This window comes from Xenopus laevis, chromosome 1L, assembly GCF_017654675.1.
Source record: "Xenopus laevis strain J_2021 chromosome 1L, Xenopus_laevis_v10.1, whole genome shotgun sequence".
Classification (NCBI taxonomy): Eukaryota; Metazoa; Chordata; class Amphibia; order Anura; family Pipidae; genus Xenopus; species Xenopus laevis.
Window position 1 is genome coordinate 61742726 of NC_054371.1, and position 24154 is coordinate 61766879.

Genomic DNA, 24154 nt, shown 5'->3' on the forward strand with positions numbered 1-24154 from the left:
AATAGTGAATAAATTTGCCAGGCCCAAATTCGCAGTGAATTTCCACGTTTCGCTGCCGGCAAATAAATTCGTGAAACTGCTGCAAAAATTTCCCCTGCGAATTCCAAAAATTTTGGATGCTCGTCAGAAAAGTCGATCACGTCAAAACAGGTGCACAGCAACACTATTCGGAAGCCAATTGACTTTAACTCCAGCATCAAAATTCTCGCGAACTTCAAAATTTGCCGCTAATTGACTCAGGCGTTTTTCGGGAAATTCGCTTATTTTTCGCAAAAACAGGAGGCATTCGCACATCAATACTAGTGAATACATAATTGCACGTGACAGTGCTGATACTGTGACACGAGTGTGCAAGCTTTACGCTTGTGTAATAGCCATGATTGCACTGGCAGCCATTTCTGAACCAAGAGCATTTGGAGAGACACATGAGCTGCAAACACAAGGACATTCCAAAATGCTCCTCAATATTCCTACTGATACATTTATAGATACATGGTAAGATAACTACTTAGTTTCTATGCAGCAGGATCTCAGCTGAGTTCTTCTTTCTCAATAAATCCCGGTGGTAAAATACGGACACCATTTTTTCACATCTCTTTTTTATGGGAAGGAAGTTCACTGACGAGTTATCAGAGTTCCAGCTATAACGATAGCGAAGAACAGCAATAAAATCCTACCACTGGGATAGTTATGAAAAAAAAAGAACAAACAATAAACCTGCACTAAAGTGTTCAAGGCTAAAACAAAGGCAAATATTATTATTTGTTCTTTTAAGTTCCCGTATTGTAAGTGCACTCCATGGCTTTGTGGGTCATTAGAAGATAATTCCTTTAACCCTTTTTCATTTCCCAATCTCTCTTCTGCTCATAAGGTTTGTGGAAAGTGTTTGAAAAATGAAAAGTGTGAAGAGAAACTACTGTCCTAAATACATAGCTGCATTATTTCATTGGGACTGCGGAGAGATCCATGATTGGAGAGGTGACAGCTGGTCCGACTTGTTGTATGATGGATGTATCGCAGCACACTGTAACCATAACTGACACTTGCTGGTGGAGTAATTAGTCTGAACAGTCTTGACCACTGGTCCAGCATATGTTTATAGTTATGCTGTAATTAAGAAACTGCTGTAATTAAGAAACAACTTTACTGTTACATATACGTTATATATATACGTATGTCCCAAAAAAGCAGAAGCCATATGCGCTATTTATATATATGCCTTTTAATTGATACTCTATATGAAGTGACCCAGACTGAGATAAATGAGAGCTATTGTGTTTTCCCACCACCTGCCGGAGTAATCCAGTTGTATTCTGCCTGCACAAGCACAAAACTGTTTTCTCTGATCTTTCTAAACTGCATCATTTCCCCATTCTCTGTCACAGTAATTAAATTATTATCTGGCTCACTGAAGGACACCTCTGTCCTCTTATGGCAGTATTGTGCATGGATACAGCGTAGGCCGGCGGCAAGGGCCATCCCAAGAACTGCGGCACAGCCTAACAGTATTCCCAACTGTGTCATGGCAAGCTGCATGCCCCTGTTCTCTTCTCCCCCTTTCCCAACAACCTCATGCACAGGCCTGGTCACCCAGGACAATGTACTCTCTGCTTGAACATTAATGTTCTCATCAGACGCAAAATCAACTGGTTGTTGCAAAAAGTTTGCAGAGAGCTCTTTAGTGGCTGTTTGTTCTTCATTTGTTGCCGTGGAGGGAGATAATGAGTCTGTCAGTTCCTGCTGCAAATGGGGCCTTGGAGGATCTGGCAATACTCTTTGCCCAGTAAGCCAGGCCTTTGTATCTGGAGGAAACGTTGGTCTGGGAGGAGACAGCGGAAATCCTGATAAAACCTATAAAGAAAAATACACAGGATTATTAGTACTTTCTCTTCATTGTTTGATTTCATCTCAGATTTAAATGAGTAATACAATACAAAAATATGGAAGCTGAACTAGAAGTTTTTAATGGCATTGCATTTCTCTAATATCCGGCTTTATGGCTATTTAGTTCAATATCTGGCCATTTATGCCTTTCCCGTGACTTTATTAGGCACCAGCACTATATATATGTACAGGCTATTCCACGGGGAAAGTCAAAGTGACCTTACGTTTCTTCATTCTAGTAGTTCTCAGAATTTGGAGTTATGACATTCCAACCTAATAGTTTAACGAAAACAAGTATTATCACTCTTTATATACTTTACTTACACAATTCCAATATAATCAACTGCTTCATAATACCAGTATATTCTACCACAGGTATTGGATCCGTTATCCAGAAACCCGTTATCCAGAATGCTCCAAATTACAGAAAGGCTGTCTCCCATAGACTCCATTTTATCCAAATAATCCGAATGTTTAAACATGATTTCCTTTTTCTATGTAATAATAAAACAGTACTTTGTACTTGATCCAAACTAAGATATAATTAATCCTTATTGGAGGCAGCCTATTGGGTTTATTTAATGTTTACACGATTTTCTAGTAGACTTAAGGTATAAAGATCCAAATTACGGAAAGATCAGTACCAGGCCTTGCTCTGATTTGGAGCATTAATAGCATTGGCGTTGCCCATAAATATCCTTACCTTCTTTTTCTCTTTGCAGGAAAGGCACAGTGTTTTGTTTTCTCCATAGATGTTTTGCTCTCTGTGACCAATGAAAAGAAACGCATAATATTACAGTTTTTTTATTATGGATACAAAAGTAAATACTGGTTAAAACTGGGACTGCAAACGGCTATTCTTGAGAGTGTTTAGGTCCAGTATATAACATGGTAGAGTCGGGGAAGAGTAAAACCGTTATACAGTACAAGGGACTTGGTTAGAATTGCTGCTCTGGTCAAATCCAGTAATTTAATATTGAATATTGCACAAAGATTTAGTTAACGGACTAATCATGGATTGTGAGAATGCTCAGACACCTGAACATCCACCTGAAAATGTCATCTTATACAGACCTGTCAATTGGTTGATCGGATGTTCCGTTGTATGATGGCTGCCTCTGTCCATGTGACTGTGATGGCTGTATGGTGGCAATTATATTGCTATTACTTAGTGAAGGCACCGCAGGAGTTGTTTGATCTGACATCATTGGTTTATAAGATTTCGATACATTTGTTGATGGTTTAGTCCCAGCAGTGCTGACGGCAGTTAAGGCAATCGTATTGGCTCCAGTGACAGTAGGCGTTAAACCTGTTGCAAAGAAGAATTCTTATCATGTAATTGTTGTAACAGATATTTTGTATTTTCCATCCTTTTCTGCAAATCATGTACATTTCCCAAATAAGCAGTCAGATGCAGGAATGTAAAAAAAAAACATAAAAACTCTGAAACCCACAGGACACATGAACAGTAGAAGCAATGAATGGTCTGAGTTCTTTACAACTAAAGCTGAAAACCCCCAGATAAAAGATTTTTGGAGCAGTTGGTAAAGTCGACAATCCTGGTGCATGTGCACAGTGCTACGCAATATGTTGGCGCTATATAAATACATGTTAATAATAATAATAATACCTGATACAGACAACAGGTACGTGCTCGATTCTTCTGCTGTCCAGCTCTGTGCAGTAGTCGGTATCACTTTAGATGTGGTCACTTTAGAAGTCAATGTTCTATTTAGAATTCTACTTGATACAACGACAGATTCAAGCCGAGCCCAATATACAAAGTATGACTGCACTACTGACACACTGCCAAAAGATAAATTCATAAGGAAAAAAACATAATTACATGACTGTCATTTACAAACCAATTAACAATTATAGATGTTTTACATTACAAATCTCGGGGAATGTCTGCCATTTAAAAATATAAATGGTCAGTTTTGTGTTATTGGTAAAAATAGCTATATTGCATATAATACGAAACGAAATAAAATAATAGAACCGCAGAGAACAAAGGCCTAGGCCTGAAGTCACTAAGCATATGCACATTTCGGTGTATTTTTGGTCTTGGGCTTCGTGCATATTGGGTGTTAACTCACAAGAACTTGATGTCTCCAACTGGTTGGTCTGGTGACTTCCAAACAAAAGAAAGATTTCTCTTTAATGACTTGTCGGAGTGGGTGACTGTATCTCCATCTTCAAAGCAATGGAGAAGTTTGGAGCCAGGAGGAATAAACACAAAGGACCCAGCAACTTGGTCATTAGATAATCTTCGGGCTTGAAGAAGAAAACCCATGAAATCCCTTGAACTTCTGATAGTCACTGTAAGAAAGCAGAGAAGCAAATGAATATACTGGCAATCAGGGTCGGACTGGACATTGGGGGGTTCATGGGTCCAATCCTCTGGGGGGCCCTGAGTGCATGCGCCAACTCTGGGTCCCTGTATGCATGCGCAAAGGTCCGTCGCTCGCCGTCACTGTTTGTTTTTTTGGGGGGCCCAGCAGATCAGGGGAGGGGGTAGTATGGGCCGTCGGGGGCCCCTGAGGACCAGGCCCTCCGGGTTTTTTCGTGGTATCGTACCAGCCCAGTCTGAACCTGCTGGTAATGCCTAAATAGCATGAGAAAGCAAAGTGGTTTGTACAAAAATCCCTTTTCCAAATGTGACTGTTATATCCTCCTTCACAGAAGCTCTTAAATCTAATTTGATTATTTTCACTGCTTGTACTGTATTTAAAGTAATTAGGAGTCGGAACATTTTTTGTGACTCTGACACCAGATACCCAAAATTGACTCAGACCCCACAGCTCTGCATAAGGCACTACTGTTCCTGGTTTGCTTCAGCTCTATTACTTCCCCCACTATATGTTTACTGTATGGTTACTAACATGGTTTGCATTCCTTGCAAAGGTTTCTCGTTTTTTGGGATACAGATACAGTACAGATACTGAGAATTCAGGCTTCTTGTGTGCAGACGAAGGGAAGCAGAGCCTTGCAAGGAATTAGAACCATTAGTTGGTAAACATACAGATTCAGTGGACAAAACAACCTAATAGGGCTGCCACGTTTGTAGTGTATGTGTGCCAGGGGACAAAAGAATATGGATGGTTTGGAGCTTACAAGAAATCACACTACACCCTCACCCTCACACTGTAAGTGCAATGTATCACAAATTCTATTTTAATACGCTAAATATATTGTTGGTTACAGACTTATCTTGTTGAATAAAATCACTAAGGCATCTGCTTACTGAGGTGCGATAGACAACCATAAAGACCTGCATGAAAAAAATCATCAGTAAATATGAAAGAGCTTGTTTACTCTGCAAGCACCTCTGTAATTATGAATATTCTAGTGCACATATATATTAACGCCTATTAGTAAATTAATTAAGAATTATTCTAATGTTAAGATAATTGATTCCTGTATTGCATAATTGGCCATAAGTATATTTAATAATACATTAATTAATTGCTAATAAATACTATTTTACATACACTATGTTACTATTTTACATTACACTATTAATTAGTGGGGCCCCTGGCAGTGGAAAAAAAACATTCACAAGATTTATATCAGATTATGTAGTTAACCAAACTCACCATAAATAATGCTGAAATGAACGGCTACAATTGCGTAATTAACGGCACTTATTGCAATACAAATTTGTCTCATCGCACTTGTGAGTGCCATTCATTTTACTGCAAGAATATTCGCAGCTATAGAGGAGATAAGGGGCAATAGATAACTTTTATTAACTTTAGTGAAAGCAGAAGAAATGCCTACTAATTCAGTGGAGGAATTAAGAAATATTCCAACAAATGTTGCTGCAAAAAGACAGTGTATACAGTATTTGGAGAAGATGGACAAATGAATTGAGTGCTTGGGGAGTCATAATAGAATTGAAAAGCATTGATTGTTTGCAATGTCATACAGAGGTGCATTATATATTGTGTTCTTAAATAGCCTTCTTGCATAGCTATTAATAGAGTTTATTGGCAGACTATATGTGCACATATGTACTGGTTTGTCCAAAGGGCAGTCATGTGGAGGCATTTATAGTTTGTTACATTAATTTCTCACAGTCATCTGTAAAAAGTGAGAAAAATGTTTATTCTCATCTGAATAATTCAAATGAAATCTGCAACAAGCACAGAAGCTCTCAAGAAGTGGTAATTGGCCGAGGTGTTATTTTGCATTAATTCCAATGCTACTGAAATACCTGAAAGTTAGGAATTTTTCATTAATCAGTTTTCCCTATTCATGGTTTCCAGGAGAGTGGTTTGGTGTGAGAAGTTATGTGAAGCTGCGTTGTGTGGTCTAATGCATTAAAAATAGACCAAACGTACTTATTTTATACTGAATAATATGTTATTTATTGAAATAACATATTATCCAGTTCATGACTGCTTTTTCTTCATTTAATCATTTGTACTTGGTTTTTTATTGAAATAACATATTATCTAGTTCGTGACTGATTTTTCTTCATTTAATCATTTGTACTTTTTTTTTTGGTTTAACCCAGGATCATGATGTGTCACTTCAAGTGTCCTTGCCAAAAGTTATGGGAAACTAGTTCAATAACCGATTAAAGTCAGTTTGGCCATTGCTAACCATAAATACATTCTCTTAATATTGTAGGAGAATCATTTGATTAAAGGGGGTAGTAAACAGCATCTTTTTCTCATTTATATTTGACAGAGAGCATTTTGTTAACGAAGGGAACTTTTCCAAAGGCTTCAAAATGGTAACATCTATGAATAAATTAACCGCTGGAGTCCTGACAATCATAGTTCCACAGTTGTATGCTGCCATCTTGGAATTCTGCTCTAGTGAACTGGATACAGATTGCAATGCAATAAGGTGCGTAGCTGTTCCACACAGAGAGACTACTAGCTCATAAAACTAAAAGTCGACTAGGTCAGAAAATCTCCCCCATTGGGCTTCTGAAAATGCAACCAGAGTAGAGATCCCACAACAAAGATGGAAAATGACAACCAATAGGCAATGCCAATAGAGGTATTAGAATGTGTTCCCTATAGGTGTATCTGCCAGATCCTAAAGCTCCAGGTAAGACTAAGCAGAGAAAAAAGACCAGAAAGGCCACACATATATATATATATATACCCTGCTGTTGGCTGTCTGCAGATTTATTCATATTTCAGGATGCAGAGGGTTTTCTGCAATCGTGTGCTTTTGCCTTGATATATCATATCAAAACTCTCATTGCTGTACCTTAAAAATGCTGAGATGTCATAGAAAGTCAATTGAAAGTACAGGTATGGGATCCGTTATTCAAAAAGCTCCGAAATACAGAAAGGCCACCTCCCATAGACTCCATTTTATCCAAAAAAAATCTAAATATTTAAAAAATTATTTCCCTTTTCTTTGTAATAATAAAACAGTACCTTGTTCTAGATCCAAACTAAGATATAATTAATCCTTAATGGAATTAAAACCAGCCTCATGGGTACGTTTAATGTTTACATGATTTTCTAGTAGACGTAAGGTATGAAGATCCAAATTCACAGAAAGGTCCATTATCCAGAAAACCCAAGGTCCTGTGCATTCTGGATAACAGGTCTGAATTTTTTTTTTAAATCTTTGTTAAAGCGGATCTGTCACCTACACATAAAAAGCTTTATAATGAAAGTCCTTTGCAAATTAAACATAGAACACAAATTCTTTTTTTCAATAAAACATACATACCTGTTTTAAAGGTATTTAAATATCTGAGCTGTCAATCAAATAGTACCTGCCCCACCTATATACCTGAGGCATAGAGGTGGGGCATTCAACTACTGTCACTTTCCATTCAGCCCAACTACTGTCACTGCTCTCCTCAAATTTCCCCTTCCCTCCTCAGGCTCTGTAATTGTGTAGGGCACTGTGTATGGGCATTAGATCTCCCATTCTGATGTATACACAAGATTTTGGGGTGATACACAATTTGTCATGATAATAGTGTCCACAAAATGGCTCCTGCCTGCTTGCTGTGATTGTGTAATTCCATAACTGGAGGAAACAAACTTTAAATAATAAATATAGTCTAAGCTCAGTGTTGCTCAACTAACATGGTAGAAAATAATTTGGAATTATTTCTTAGGGTCACTGGTCCCCTTTAACAGTGTTATTAAAGGTGGCCATACACGGAGAGATCCGCGCGTTTGGCGATGTCGCCAAACGAGCGTATCTCTCCACGATATGCCCACCTTGAGGTGGGCAATATCGGGCTGATCCGATCGTGGGCCCTAGGGCCCAACGATCGGATCCTAACAAATTGTAATGGGCGGTCGGATTGCGGGACCACATCAACGAACAGATGTGGCCGCGATCTGACAGGATTTTTAGTCCCATCCGATCGAGATCTGCCCGACTTTCGGCCAGATCTCGATCGGGGAAGCCAGTCGGGGGGCCCAATACACTCGGTCTTTCGGCAGCTTTTATCGGCCCGTGTATGGCCACCTTTAGGCAAGCTTTAGATAATACCAAAATCTTGTTTATGCATCAGAAAGGGCCACCTGATGCCTATGCCCATGCACTGGCTACACAATTAGATGGTGAAGAGGGAGAGGGAATATGGGGAGTGCAGGGACCTCAAGGAAGTGCTGAATGGAAAGTGAAAGCAATTTGCCTAAGGAATATAGGGGGGGCAGGCAATACATAACTGACAGCTGAGACTTTTAAAAAAAAGTTTATAACAGGTATGTATGCTTTAATACAGGAGTGCCCATACTTTACTAATGCATGGTCTACCTCCAGTGATGTTGTCCCATTATGATCTACATCCATAATATCACTGTTAGCATTCTGTTCCATGGAAAATATTACTTAAACATTATATTGAGTTATGAGATAATTTATATTGCTATATTTAACAACTATTTCTGAATTGTTCAGTGTAAAAATAAAAACTGGGTAAATAGATAGGCTGTGCAAAATATAAAATGTTTCTAATATAGTTAGTTAGCCAAAAATGTAATGTATAAAGGCTGGAGTGATTTTATGTCTAACATAATAGCCAGAACACTACTTCCTGCTTTTCAGCTCTCTTGGTTTACACTGATTGGTTACCCTGGCTACCAGGCAGTAACCAATTAGAGACTTGAGGGGGGGCACATGGGTCATATCTGTTGCTTTTGAATCTGAGCTGAATGCTGAGGATCAATTACAAACTCACTGAACAGAAATGTACCATGTGGCCCCCCTTCAAGTCACTAACTAGATCAAAGTTATAGAGCTGAAAATCAGGAAGTAGTGTTCTGGCTATTATATTAGACATCCAGTCACTCCAGGCTTTATACATTATATTTTTGGCTAACTAACTATATAAGAAACATTTTTTATTTTACACAGTTTTTATTTTCACACTGAACTGTTCCTTTACCATAATAAATATCTGAATGAAAAGCATGAGACAGGAGGGTGATTTAGACAAACTGTTTGTTGATAGAGTCTTGAGATCTACTGATCAACAGCTAAAGGTCTACTGGTAGATCCCGATCTACCTTTTGGGCATCCCATAATATACTCTCCCCTGAGCCAAGGCCATAATAAGATGCCGTATGCACATGCTTAACCAGTTTCAGGAAAGCCTCACTTTTTAAGAAAAAAATGCTGTGAATAAACACAAGAAAAATGATTTTGTCCCCATTTTTACTTTTCAAAAAATCAAGAAATATTTGCACAAGTGGGAAAATGCATTTTTTTACTCTAATGTGTGAACCAAAATCAATATATACTGCCAGATAATTTTGAACTAATTCAGAGGCTATAACTTCTGATTTTTTTTTGATTTTTTTTGGGGCCCAGGTGTCAGTGGGCCTTCTTGCTTCTAACCATTTAGCCTATTTCGTGGTCATTCCCTATTTCTTTAGGGGGGAAATGCTTCATAATGGAAAAGTATGGTAAGTAGATATACAAGACTAGGAGAATAAAAAGGTTGGGTGTGGAGAAGAGGAATAATAATTTGGAAAGTGGGCTCACGGTCTAAGGTCTGAAGATCTGCTTATATGCTTAAGTGCTTTCAGTTGCAGGGACAGACTGGTGTGTGTGAGGCTCATCAGGGCTACTACCACATGGGCCCTTGCCACCCATCCTCTCACCCGCCACCAGCTCCAACCCCCGAGCGCACCTTATACTTACTTTTGCACCTATACTTACTTTTGCTGCAGGGGAGTGGGGAGCGACAGTGGACTGGGTGGATGTTTTCCCCAGTGTTTAGAAATTTGGGATCTGTTTTTCAAAACAGCTACTAACTAGATTATTCTGCTGTGTGTGTGATTGAGTGTGTGAATGATTAGTTGGTGATGGTGTTACAAGTTGTGACAGAGCATCCAGGGCAACACAATCCATTGAACCCTGCTGTTGCTGACAAGGGACTTAAATATGGGTTACAGTACAAGAAAAACCAAATATAATATTTAGTGAAATCTTTTGGTCACTTTGAATTTGCATGTAAAGCAGCAGATTTAGCCAAGGCATGATAATATATCCCTTCATGTGATCATTAATGACACACAGTTAACACTTAAAGCAGTGGTCCCCAACCAGTAGCTCATGAGCAACATGTTGCTCTCCAACCCCTTGGATGTTGCTCTCAGTTGCCTCTAAGCAGCTGCTTATTTTTGAATTTCAGGCTTGGAGGCAAGTTTTGGTTGTATAAAAACCAGGTGCACTGCCAGAGTCTCAATGTAGGTTGACAATCCACATAGGGGCTACCAAATGGCCAATCACAGCCCTTTTTTGGCACCCCAAGAACATTTTTCATGCTTGTGTTGTTGCTCCCCAACTCCTTTTTCTTCTAAATGTTGCTCACGGGTTCAAAAGGTTAGGGATCCCTGACTTAAAGGGTTACAGATCAGTACAGCATTTCCCCTTCATACAAGCAGCGTTGGCTAATGTTCCTTTCATTTCACCCATTTCCTCAGACCCAAGCAAAGAAAGCAACGAGTCTGATCCATAATATTCCCACCTGTATCATTTCATTTTCAGATACTCTGGATTTATTTTTTATTAAGAGCTCTTAAACATTTTGCCCCTGTTCTATTGCCTTTTATGAACTTAGGGTAATTAAATGATCTGGGATGTTCTAACGAGCAATGTGTCATCTATATATTTAGCAGAATAAACAAGCTCTCTAATGGCTAACGACTTCAGCGGAATTGCCTTATCAAGTTAATTAGCTTTTGGCTGCAAACCCCAAACCACTTCAGCAAGTTGCCATTATTTTGAATTCTGCCAATTACACAATTTTAATTAAAAAAAATCATTGCTAAGTTTTTGAAAAAGCCCTCAACATAACTATTTTTTTTGTAAATTATACATATATTTAGTAAACCTTACTCCAGAGACCCTGTCAAGAATATGATTTTGTGTTTTACAGTAAAATTATATTCAAGAAGGTTTTTCTTCTAACTGTGTTATCAAGTAAAGCACAGACTCTGTGTCCTCCTCTTGTGGTGTCAAATCCTTATACAACATGTTCACCTCAACTAAGCAGTGAATGGCTGTATATGAGAGCACATTCATTTGTCCTTTCAGTTTGCATGGCTGCAGCTTCCCTAGGCTTGACTGACATATACAGCTTGAACATTCAGAGAGACAAGCATCAGTAATCTAACTGCTTAACAACACACTTTCTGGCAAGGCTGTTAATGCATATTTATAAAGCTTCAAAAAGTTTCTGGAGAATTCAGAGGGGAGACATGCAGTTGTCCAAATAGGAATAGAACTGTCAGTGAACCAGTAAAATGCATCTGAAATACCATTATTTAGATAAAGATGACTTCTCTCCTTGTTTTGACAAACATAATATCTCCATTTTGACAAGTCTGAGCTGGTATTCACTATTATTTTGTTGAAGTGGATGGTGAAGATCTGTATAATTATGGAAATGTAATATCACGATAAACATTTTTGATGAGGTTGTAGTTTATATATATATATATATATATATATATATATATATATATATATATATATATATATATATATATATATACACAAACGAAAAATAGTAGCGCACTCCTGGGATTTCTTCAATAAAAAATTAGTTTATTTTCTCATCATTACAGTAATCAACGTTTCGGCTCGTGTCCAGAGCCTTTATCAAGCTCTGGACACGAGCCGAAACGTTGATTACTGTAATGATGAGAAAATAAACTAATTTTCTTTTTTATTGAAGAAATCCCAGGAGTGCGCTACTATTTTTCGTTTGTATCTACTTTTTCCCAGGAGCAGCACCCGGGTGTGTATGAGATGAATTGCCGAGAGGAGTGCGGATCACCGAGACTGTTTTATACATATATATATATATATATATATATATATATATATATATATATACACACAACTATAGTTAGGTAACCCCAGTGGTGGCCAATAAAAGGACAAGCATTTTTGGGAGCAGCAAGTAAGTTGCAGGCAAAACATGTGCAAAATGTATAATGAAGCAATAGAATTCTTAAAGGGATACTGTCATGGGAAAAACACATCAGTTAATAGTGCTGCTCCAGCAGAATTCTGCACTGAAATGAGTTTCTCAAAAGAGCAAACAGATTTTTTTATATTTAATTTTGAATTCTGACATGGGGCTAGATGTGAGCCGAAACGTTGATTTTGTGCCATGAAATGAAATAAAGACATTTATGCTTTTTTAAAAAAAATCCCAGGAGTGCGCTGCTACATTTGGTTGTATACAAGGTGTATTAATGCCAGCTAGTTCCCAAGTGGGTAATCTGCAATTGTAAGGGACTCATTCTTTGTATCTCTTGGAGCATTTCTGAGATATTGGAAGAAAATAAATATGTATGTAAGTAAACACCCCAGAGAGCTTGGTATGTGTGTGTCACTATTTCTGCTATATTGAATGTACATTTAAATCATTTATTCAGTTCTAGAACCAATGGTGCTCTTCATTGTTTTAAACACTGTGTTTGTTAAGGGATACAGTTCAGCCTCCTATGACCCCATCTTCCACCTTTGTGAGATGGTCATAAATGTGACAGTATTCTGCCTGAGAGCAGCAAGATTTAGGCAATACAGCCAAGAAAGAGTTATACTGCTGACCATCTGTGCATGTTTGGCAAGTCAAGGGGCTTTTCAGTGGCATAACTACGGAGGAAGTAGACCACGCAAGTATTTGGGGTGGAAGATAGCAGGTCAGACATGAGTATCTGGGGGGGGGGATAGAGGGTCATTCGCGATTATGTGTAGTGGGAGCCTGGAAAAGAATCTTTGCAGGGGCCCAGCCCCCGAAGTTATGGCATTGGGGCTTTTTTAACAGATTATCCAGGGATTTATAAAGTAACAACATATTCCGCAGCGCTGTACAATAACAGGTGCATACAATGCACATACAGATTGCATACAAAAATCCCCAGCCAAATTATCCTGCCCAAATGATCTGCTTTGATGGAAAATTTCTGCCTACCTATTTTTGGCCACCTTGAGTCAAACTTTTACTTTTCCATTATCCATGATGTTGTACATACACCTGTGCTACTTCTTGATTTCTATTTTGCATTTCTGATTAACGAGCATACTTACTAAAATGACTGAAATTTAGTGCATTTTTTGCCAAAAAAAAAAATGTAAAATTCACCAGAATATCATCAGTTTACTAATAAGCAAGTATGACAAATTTTGGCATAATAACTTTGTAGTCGTGCACATTCAGGTACGTATTTACCCTATAGGCACTCAAGGGATTGTACCTAGGGACGAGTGGCAGCTTTCAGGCGGCGGCCCTTGGATGCCTATATGGTAAATATATTACTACAAAAAAAATACATCTTCCCCTGCCACCAGATATATGGGTGGCGATAGAGGATTTAGAGCAAGGATTGTGGTGAGTGATATCACTAGCTTGCACACAACATTGTGACGTCACTTCTGCTTACATCATTTGTGCATGCACCAATGGGCCCAGTGTCAGATTCTCTGGTAGAGTGACTTACCTGGTACAGTGTCCCCGGGCATATAAGAGGTGCGGTTGGTGTGAATAGAGATGTAGTTTTTCTTGGTGTTTTGTGGCTGAGCTCGAATGTGCCTGGGTGTCATATCAGAGCAGGCAGACAGACTTGCACCATGTGAAAAGGCAGCAGAGTAGGAAATTAAACAAACGCTGGCACAGGCCAATCCAATGAATAACTGGGCCTTTATTCTGTCTTCTACCTTTATGTTAACAAAACAAGAAGTGGATTCTTCAGTTATTGCTGAGAGACTTTCAGAGATTTAAAGACACGTGTACATAAAAATAACCTTAGGCTTTGCCATAGTGCAGCTCATTGGCAGTCAGGGATTTTCTTTTTCCATCGGCACTTTATCATAAAATAAACAGAAAACACTGATATTTGCACACAACCAGCAAATAAGTATTCACTGCTTTGTAGTTTTTAATCCTACGTCATGTTATTGTTCTGCAGCTCTTTAGTCTGACCTTAAACTTCTTACTGGTTGTTTTTGTATGTTTATTGTATATCCTCATTCATTGTACAACGTTACAAAATATGTTGCTGTTTAATAATTACACATTAATATTACATGTAAGGGACCTGTTATCCAGAATGGTCGGGACCTGGGGTTTTCTGGATAATGAATCTTTCCATAATTTGGATTTACCTTAAGTCTACTAGAAAACCATGTAAATATTAAATAAACCTAATAGGATTGTTTTGCTTCCAATAAGGATTAATTATATTTTAGTTTGGATTAAGTACAAGTTACTGTTTTATTATTACAGAGAAAAAGGAAATAATTTTTAGAAATTTAGATTATTTGGATAAAATTGTGTCTATGGGAGATGGCCTTTCCGTATTTCAGAACTTTCTGGATAATGGGTTTCCAGATAGTGGATCCAATAATAATTTAGACAAATCTGTAATGGTATACAGATTTACTAGTCAACCATACCAAGTAGCTAGTGGACTACACAGCAAAATCATAATATATACTGTATATCCGGCAGATTTTCGGGAAGTTATTCTGGTTTGTGCAAAATAAGTGACATTGTGGTTCAGACTTCATTTTATACAAATAATCCAAATTTTGAAAAATGATTTAGTTTTTCTCTGTAATAATAAACAGTACCTTGTACTTGATCCAAAATAAGATAAAATAAATTGTTACCGAAGGCAAAGCAATCCTGCGGGGTTTACTTAATGTTTAAAATGATTTTTTCATAGACTTAGGGCAGTGGCACACGCTGCTACTGGGGGAGATTAGTCGCCCAGTGACAAATCGCCTCTTTTTCGGGCAACTAATCTCCCCTAAATCGCTGGCGTGATGGTACTTGGATCGCTTTGGCTTTCCTTGTGATGCAACTTCAGAAAACGAAGAGCTCGAGTGCCATCCCGCCGGCGAAGAAGAGTCGATTTGTTTTTCCACCGCCCTAAAGGTATGAAGATACAAATGACATAAAGATCCATTATCCGGAAAACCCCAGGTCCTGAGCATTCTGTTTAACAGGTCCCAAAATTGTACATCCAGTCTGTATTATGTGATAACTGTGCAACCTGCAAAGGCAATGGTTTGTAAATGTGAGAAATGGAATCTAGTAATGGAATGGAATGTGCCACAACCCCCGGGGGGCATAACTATTAAAGGGTTTTTTCTTTGTAATTGAGACAATAATCAACATCTCTGCCTCTTAGAACACGTCTAACTAATTTATGTACATTAAAGTATAACAATCTCCTTAGCCAACCTATATTTCCTTCCTTCAGCTGCTCCCTTTCTTTAGCTTTCATAGGAACCAGAAGCCTGATTTTTCAGAACTGCTGCATCTGATTAGATTCCTGGTGGAACCTTTTGGATGACAGTACTTGTCCACTGTTGTCAGAGCATTGTGAAAGCACTGGTGTAATTAGCATATAGCATACCTGGCTTTGACTGCTGGGGGACCCAGGGGACATGGGGGCTCATATGATCACATAGGTCTGGTGAATGCTCTCTGCTCCCCACCTCTGCTTATCACTCACAGACACAAGCACATAAGTAATGAATGAGTGGGTTAAGCACATGCAGGAAGCTGTGGATTTAAGTCACCTGATTGGGAGCTCAATTCTTGAGTTCTACTGTATTTCAACCAGTATTTTAAGCATTACCAAAAAGTACATTTCTTACAATATAGCATCTCTATAAAATCATAGGTTACATGGATATACTTCCCATGTATTAATTATTAATTCAATATTAAACAGGTACATTCATATATGTATCTTTAGAAAGACCTTTTATATTTATTTCCATGTTTTAATGTTACCTATTTCTTTGTGGATCATTTTCAGTTTATCCAGTGCACATATTTAAATATTTGTATGTGTTATACTGGAGGTCAGCCTGTAGATGGAGCAGGTCTACACGCACAGAGTCCTTATAAAACATGTTAACTTGACAACTGCATTTTTTCCAAACCTACATTTTTATATCATCTGGTATTAGTTTACATAATTTTCATCTGTATTCCTGATTACTATGAAAAAACAAACATTTAGGGCCTATTTATTATACCTTGAATTTATCTGGTTGAGGTTTTTAGGGGAAAACTCAAAGCTTTTAAAACTCCGAATCTAAAAAACGGAATCCAAAAAATACTCCATCTCAAACCTGTCAAGGTCATGTAGAAGTCAATGGCAGTTGTTTCTTGACACCGTGATATGCGCTGTTACAGGTCTAATAACACATAACAGCCAATCAGCAGATAGCATTTACTGTTCAGCTGCTTGAAAGCAAGTATCTTATTGGTTGCTATGGGTTACTAGACCTGGGGAAACTTTATTACTATATTACCCTTTGTTTCCAAAAGAGTCTAAGAGCAATCATGGTGTTGCCTGATCACTTAAATACATATTTGTGATTGTGTTGCAAGTTATACTGGTATATGACATTTCATTGTAGCTAATACTAAGAAATGCTACAATATACAATCTTGCATCGCAAATTAGGAGAATTTTTTCTTGACTTCCTTTTTCTTTATTTATTTAAAAATTTATTATATTAAACTAATTACATTGCTGCTTTAACATTTAGAATCAGTGGCTTATCATGCTACTCTGTTCCTGTCTTCTGTTGGGCTTACACACAATGCGGACACAAGCATTCATTTTGGGAAGGTGCAATGCGTCCTTACAACCGCAATGATGCTGGAATTCCTGCATTGTAGGAACAAAACATGGTGATTGCCTTCAAAATTGCACTTTACTCACTGCACTTGCGGATTTAAATGACTCCTATGAATTCATATGATGAACTACATTATTAATTGTGGGAAGCTGGGACAAGAGTTACACTACTCCAAAACCGCAAAATTAATTGGCTCCTGATTAAATTGACTCTAGTGTGTGTGTGTAATATGTGTGATATGGACTTCAGATTGCAAGCTCCACTGGGGAAGGGACTGACGTCACTGTGTAAATGTGTAAAATATGTCGCTACTATATAAATTAACGGGAAATAAATAAATGAAAAACAAATGGGGCATATTTATCAATGGGTGAGCAGACAGTTTGCCAGAGGATAGATCTGCAACTCTATTCACATGTATACATTTTGGAGGCCTCTATTGACAAACATTGGACAAACAGTGACAAGCTGCCTGCTTGCCATTTAATAAACATGTCCCTTTATTCCAGCAGTCCATACTAACCAAACGCGTTTCAAGCATTTGGACTCTAAAACCCATCTTGTATTTGTAGAAAATGATTCCCATGGTCACACTGACCCTCAGCGGCCGCGCATTCATTCTAAGACAAAGCAAGGACAAGAACTGCAATTACGGGCAATTTCTCTTTCTGTCATTTGGTTTCTAATGGTCTTAATAAGCAGAGAATATTGTACAAATGTGCACAATAATAACATGGCCTTACAAAGACATTGGTTTAAATTTAATGAGTCAAGATACTGGGTAGTGCTTCTGATATGAATAATTTAACATTTTGCGCTGATACAACAATCCTTTTTGCAAAATAAATGGTAATGCTTTGTTTTAAATTATATTTTGATATATTTTTTGAAAATACTTTTTGAGCACACAATTAAATGAATTTATATCATTTTTTGGTAAGACCCTTTTTCAAAGTTTAAATCTTTAAGTGTTTAAACGTATGGGCAATATTCACTGAGGGTTTAGTGATCTGTCAGCTTGTGCTCCAAAGGTGACTAAGCACCGACCACTTTTTAAGTGATTCTTCTCTCCAGGTATGCATACACTAGCCATTAAACTAATCCAACAGCTCTAGCCAGGGGCCTGTTCCAATACATAAACAATTTGAATGTTGCAGTCTTCAAAACTAGTAACTATTTCTTTCAGCCTGGCTCCTTAATCAAGGGACTGTGCTGTGGTGGAGGTAGAAAACTGCAACTCCTGCAAATGCAACTGAAACAACAGAAGGATGCACATGCAGCAATTATTTACTCATCTGTCATTTGTGGGACCCAGGGCAGCCATCAGGGGGGGAGTGGGGAGAGTTGTAGGGGGCCCCGAGGGTAAGGGGGGCCCAGGAACGCCACACTTACTTGATTAGCCGGGCCCCCCATCTTTCTGAGAGCTGCTGACTTCGGAAAGGCATGGATGTTTAAGGGACCCTGGCCACAAATTTTCTCATAATGTGGGGTGGACCCTGGCCACCAATTTTGGCCATCAATTTTTTTTCTCATGTGGGGTCCTAGCCACCAATATTTTTTATGGGCGGCCCTGACCACCAATATCTTTTTATTTTTTATTAACATGTGGAAACCCTAGCCACCAATATTTTTTTACTGTGTGGTGGGGGGCGGACCTGTGGGGTGGGGAGGGTGGACCTGTAGGTGGGGCTTGCGGTGGGTGCAGGCCAGGGGGCCCAGGAAATTTTGTCGTATGAGGCCCTGCAATTTCTGATGGCGGTCCTGGTGGGAACCACCTTCCTGCTTTCTGGGTGCATAACCAAAGTGTCAGTTGAGGCAACAGTAGGGCTTCCGTGAGAGGTTCCAAAATTATGGGGCTTGTCTCCCTATGGGGGGGGGGGTTAGAGCACGGCCTAGGAGGCTTATATTGAAGGTTAATAAGGGTAAGTCTAGCTCAGATTTAGTAAGGGCAGGATTTATGGTGATTTATTGCTGTTGTAGATAGTTTTGGGACTGTGGCTATATAGTAGATACAGCAATGCATTCATAGGCCCATGCCTTGTGAGTTATGGAGGACCTGGACCAAGAACTGGATTTTAAAGGGGTTCTTAAAAGAGAACTAAAGTTTAACTAAATAAGTAGGACAGAAATGTTCTACATTATGTTTTGGGCTATATACCAGTGTAAGGCTATAGTAGAATGAGTGGCACCGGTATTCTAGCTTGTAGCTGTACCCCAATATTTGCTCTGGATGAGACCTGTATTCTCAGGGGATGAGACCTCTTAACAGTGTGAAGACAGGGTGCAATACACTGTATTAGTAGTATTATAAGGAATGGGTGCCAGTAGTTCTTGTAGTAGTTCACGGCCGCATCTGTTATCTCTCAGATGCGGCCGTGATCCGACGGATTTTTTGTCCCATTGACTTTCGGCCAGATCTCGATCGGGGAAGCCGATCAGACTTGGTCTGTCGGCAGCTTTTATCGGCCCGTGTATGGCCACCTTTAGTGTTGAGTTAGGGTTTAGAGAGATACCCAGTTTAGGGTAAAGGCTGAAAGCTAGAAGTACCTCTGTCTATGCTGTATATTTGCTCTCATCTTTGTTGGCTTCACACTGACCATTGGTGCTTGTGAGTATGTGCCTATCCACTGTTGTTCTATGCTCCTGCTGATCTATGATTTAACTCCTATGTGGATTATCTTCTTTAATAAATAAGTTATTTGATTCAGTTGCAAGAACTACTGGCACCCATTCCTTATAATACTACTGATACAGTGTATTGCACCCTGTCTTCACACTGTTAAGAGGTCTCATCCCCTGAGAATACAGGTCTCATCCAGAGCAAATATTGGGGTACAGCTACAAGCTAGAATACCGGTGCCACTCATTCTACTATAGCCTTACACTGGTATATAGCCCAAAACATAATGTAGAACAGTCCCGCAATCCGACCCCCGTTCCCATTCGTTAGGATCCGATCGTTGGGCCCTAGGGCCCACGATCGGATCAGTCCGACATTACCTCAAGGTGGGCATATCGGAGAGAGATCCGCACGTTTGGCAACATCATCAAAGAGCGGATCTCTCCGTGTATGGCCACCTTTAGTCCCTACTTCTGGGAAATTAGTACCTGGGATCCTAGTCCCACTCAACACTCCTCGGTGGAGCCTGTGCTGTGAGCAGGGGTTGGATTCGGTTTGGTATTCGGTCAATTCCTAAAATAGTGGATTTGGTGCATCCCTAGCTGACAGTTACTGAGCTTAGGTACCAACTCACAATAAACTGAATATATATCATATAAATGTCACAATATAAGACTGAGGCTAACTAGTAAGTAATGCAAATTATTGGTACAGATTAGCAAAATTAGCATCAGAATTTATTAATCTGTCCTGCAGCATCAGTTTATATGACATGCAAACCTCATTTTCTGATTGATTATTTGCAATGACCCCTAAGTTTAGCTTCTCAACAGCTGCTCAAAGCCCACAAAATCCAAGATGGGAGATGCTGGACCTTCAGGTTTGTTCAATATATAAAATATTGCATTTCTAGCAATATTGATTTTTAGGGTTTATTTCTCCTTTAAACTGAAAAATTCACAAAGCCACTATCTAGGGGCATATTCTCTAATATATTTAGCAATGATTGCCATTAATATCAAGCCTGTTACTTACTTTCCCAGAGAAGCAGAGATTTAGTGATTAAAAGATGGCACTATTAAACGGAAACCGTCCCTTGGAAACATGTTTTTTTTTTAAAAAAAAGCACGACAGTTAATAGTGCTGCTCCCGCAGAATTCTACACTCAAATCTGTTTTTTAAAAGAGCAAACAGATTTTTTTATATTTAATTTTGAAATTCGGCATGGGGCTAGACATGATGTCCACTTCCCAGATGCTCCCAACCATGTTACTTATGCTTTGATAAACTTCAGTCATTCTGTACTGCTGCACTGCATGTTGGAATGATATGACCCCCCCTTCCCATTCCAGCAGCCTACAAAGAGAACAATGGGCAGCTAACCAGATAGCAACTAACTGACACCTCTGTGATTTGTTTGCATTGCTAAAAGTGACCCTGCTTTTTGCTACTTGGGTGCTATTTTCAAGTCTACCACTAGGTGGGGAGCACCTTTAGCAATGCAAAAAAAACCATCAGCATAACTTGGGTCGTATTAAAATACAGTGAGAAGGGGAGAAACAATAGCTGTCTCAAAGCAGTTCCATCCTGAAGTGCTGGCTCCTTCTCAAAGCTCAGAACCAGGCACAATACACTGAGATGGCTGCCTACACCAATTTAACAGCTAAAGAAATACATTAGTCGGTTCAAGAATAAAATTTTAAATGATTAGTGTGAATCGTTTGCAATGTAAACAGTGTCATTTACACCGTTTGACGCGCTCCCATGGAAAACGTAAATTCAAGGTTCTATTTACAAATCCTTAAAACAAAGAATAAAGCAGAAACCTATGCAATCTAATGTTATATAGTGAAAAAGCAATTTTACAAGCACTGATTTTAAGTTTTCCAGCATTTTACATGTTTTTTTTTCTGGTCCCATCAATATATAATGCATATTACATTTCCCTGATTTTACATTTTCCTGGATTTCATACCATTTTTTTTCTGCTCCCCTGAGAAATGTAAAATGGGGGTTCTACTGTAAACAACACTCAAGTCAATTTATATTTTTGTTACAAAGTTAAAATATTTTAAGCATTATCCATACAAGTAGACAAGTTTTCCATGTAATAATTCCTTCTACAGTTTTCCTGACGAACCCGTGTTGTAAAAAAACTAAGATGCTGTTAACTCTGGTGAAGGCAAATTGCATTACATAAATGATTATTAATTGCCATCCCATAACAGGATTAGCAGAACTTTTACATACAGAAGCAGAAATGAACTAACACCTGTGATAGATAATACAGCTATGGGATCCGTTATCCAGAAAGCTCCAAATTACCGAAAGGTCATTTCCCAAAGACTCCATCTGTCCAAATAATCCAAATTTTTAAAAATAATATCTGTAATAAAAAAAGTACCTTGTACTCCAAACTATATTATAACTACGATATAATTAATCCTTATTGGAGACAAAACCAGCCTATTCCTTATTGGAGACAAAACCAGCCTATTGGGTTTATTTAATGTTTATATGATTTTCTAGTAGACTAAAGATATAAAAATCTAAATTACAGATGGAAAGATCCGTTATCTTGAAAACCCCAGGTCCCGAGTATTCTGGATAACAGGTCCCATACCTGTACTGGGAAATTTTCAAACATTTTAAGTGAATCCTAAAATGATCTTTAATGTTAGTAACTGTAAGCACTGTACTTACCCATGGAAACATCTTATCAAGCTGATGCTCACAAATCCCATTCATGTGAAGGTCTGCCTGAGTCCTGCAGAGAAACATCCTTTAGAGAATCCTTTCCTGCGCTTCATCTAATAGAGTGTGCAACAGCTGTCACTAGAGATTCTGTGCTTGTGGTGTCCCTGCCTCTCTGTTGTTGCCAACCAGACCTAATTTGATTACTTTTTTCCCTGTTATTCTTGACTGAAGTAGACAAAAAGGGGAAAAAACTAATATCTGTGTTGCAAGGATCAGTCTGCACATCCTTTAACGCTCAGTCGGGATGTCTTATTGTCCCTTGTGTTTTCAACCCAGCAGGACTGCATTGGACACAACAAAGAATCTTTGTAAAAAAAACACAATGCTCACAAAAACATAAAGAAAGAAGTACAAATTCACTTATTCCTGCCAATTCCTGCCATACTGTACAAAGGTAACTTCATACGTTACATTTCTATAGTATCATCTTCACATTCTTTATTTTTAACATCTACCGAAAAAAAACCCCATAAGATATATGGGATAAAAACAATGCATGATTAATTATATGGTAACACGGGGCATATAATCAATGTAAAAAACTGTAATAAAAAGTGATGGCTGGCAGAACACAATTTGGATTGCTGGGTTTTTCTAAGGTAGAACTAAAGTGATCAAAATACTTGTCTGCTTCTCATAATTCTAAAAGGAAAACCTACACCCCATGAAAGTCTATGTTGCTGATACGTGGGCATCACTGATCGTTTCCTGAGTAGTTCCAGCCTACCAGTGATGCACCTACCAGAATGTTTCCCATTAATTCACATGAGAAGTTAAATGTCCGACCTTTAGGTTTTAATAGTGTCAGAAATGCAGTAAAAAAACATTTTGGCCAACAAATTGTTAAAGGTGAAATTAGAGGTATTGGTACCTGCTCAGGATCCGGGGTTTTCCAGAATAGGGATCTTTCCGTAATTTGAATCTCCATAAATTGTCTATTAAAAAATATTTTAAAGATTAAGGGGCACATTTGATTAGCTCGAGTGAAGGAATAGAATAAGAAAAAAAATTGAATTTCGAAGTGTTTTTTTGGCTACTTCGACTACGAATCGAACGATTCAAACTAAAAATTGTTCGACTATTCGATCATTCGATAATCGAAGTACTATCTCTTTAAAAAAAACTTTGACCCCCAACTCCGCCAAGTAAAACCTACATCAATGTTAGCCTATGGGGAAATTTTCTGGTCGAAGTAAAATTGTTTGATCGATGGATTAAAATCCTTAATCGTTCGATCGAACAATTTTTCCTTCGATCAAACTAATTGCGGTAAATCCTTCGACTTCGATATTCGAAGGATTTAACTTCGACAGTCGAATATCGAGGGTTAATTAACCCTCGATATTCGACCCTATGTAAATGTGCCCCTAATTAATACCAATAGGTTTATTTTGCCACCAATTAGGATTAATCATATCTTAGTTTGGATCAAGTACAAGCTACTATACAGAAAAAGGAAATATTTCTTTTAAAATTTGAATTATTATTAAAATGGAGTTTATAGGGGGGTGGCCTTCATATAATTTCTGGATATCTGATCCCATACCTGTAATATGAAGTGGCCAAATGTTACCGTTTTTCCTGTCTGGCAAAATACTTTTGTCAGATATAGTAGTCATTTTGCTGCTGAAATTGCTATTTAAGAATCAAAACAAAAATCTTGCTTTAGGTTAATTAAAAAGTTATATCCGTGTTCCCAAGAAAGTGTATTACATATGAGTAAAGTGGGATACAAAGCATGATTAGTACCACTAGTGCTACTTGTATTTA

The 24154-nt window shown here is 38.3% G+C and overlaps 1 protein-coding gene across 1 annotated transcript; it reads right to left on the bottom strand.

The window, feature by feature from the left end:
• Nucleotides 1–1202: 1202 nt before the first annotated feature.
• On the bottom strand, nucleotides 1203–22581 carry LOC108719610 (reelin domain-containing protein 1-like). Its single transcript, XM_018268663.2, has 7 exons — nucleotides 22331–22581; nucleotides 13842–14058; nucleotides 3984–4206; nucleotides 3515–3690; nucleotides 2959–3193; nucleotides 2588–2648; nucleotides 1203–1851 (listed from the first exon to the last, which is right to left on the bottom strand). The coding sequence occupies exons 1-7, from the start codon at nucleotides 22406–22408 to the stop codon at nucleotides 1270–1272; spliced, it is 1572 nt and encodes a 523-aa protein (XP_018124152.2). The 5' UTR covers nucleotides 22409–22581; the 3' UTR covers nucleotides 1203–1269.
• Nucleotides 22582–24154: the final 1573 nt, after the last annotated feature.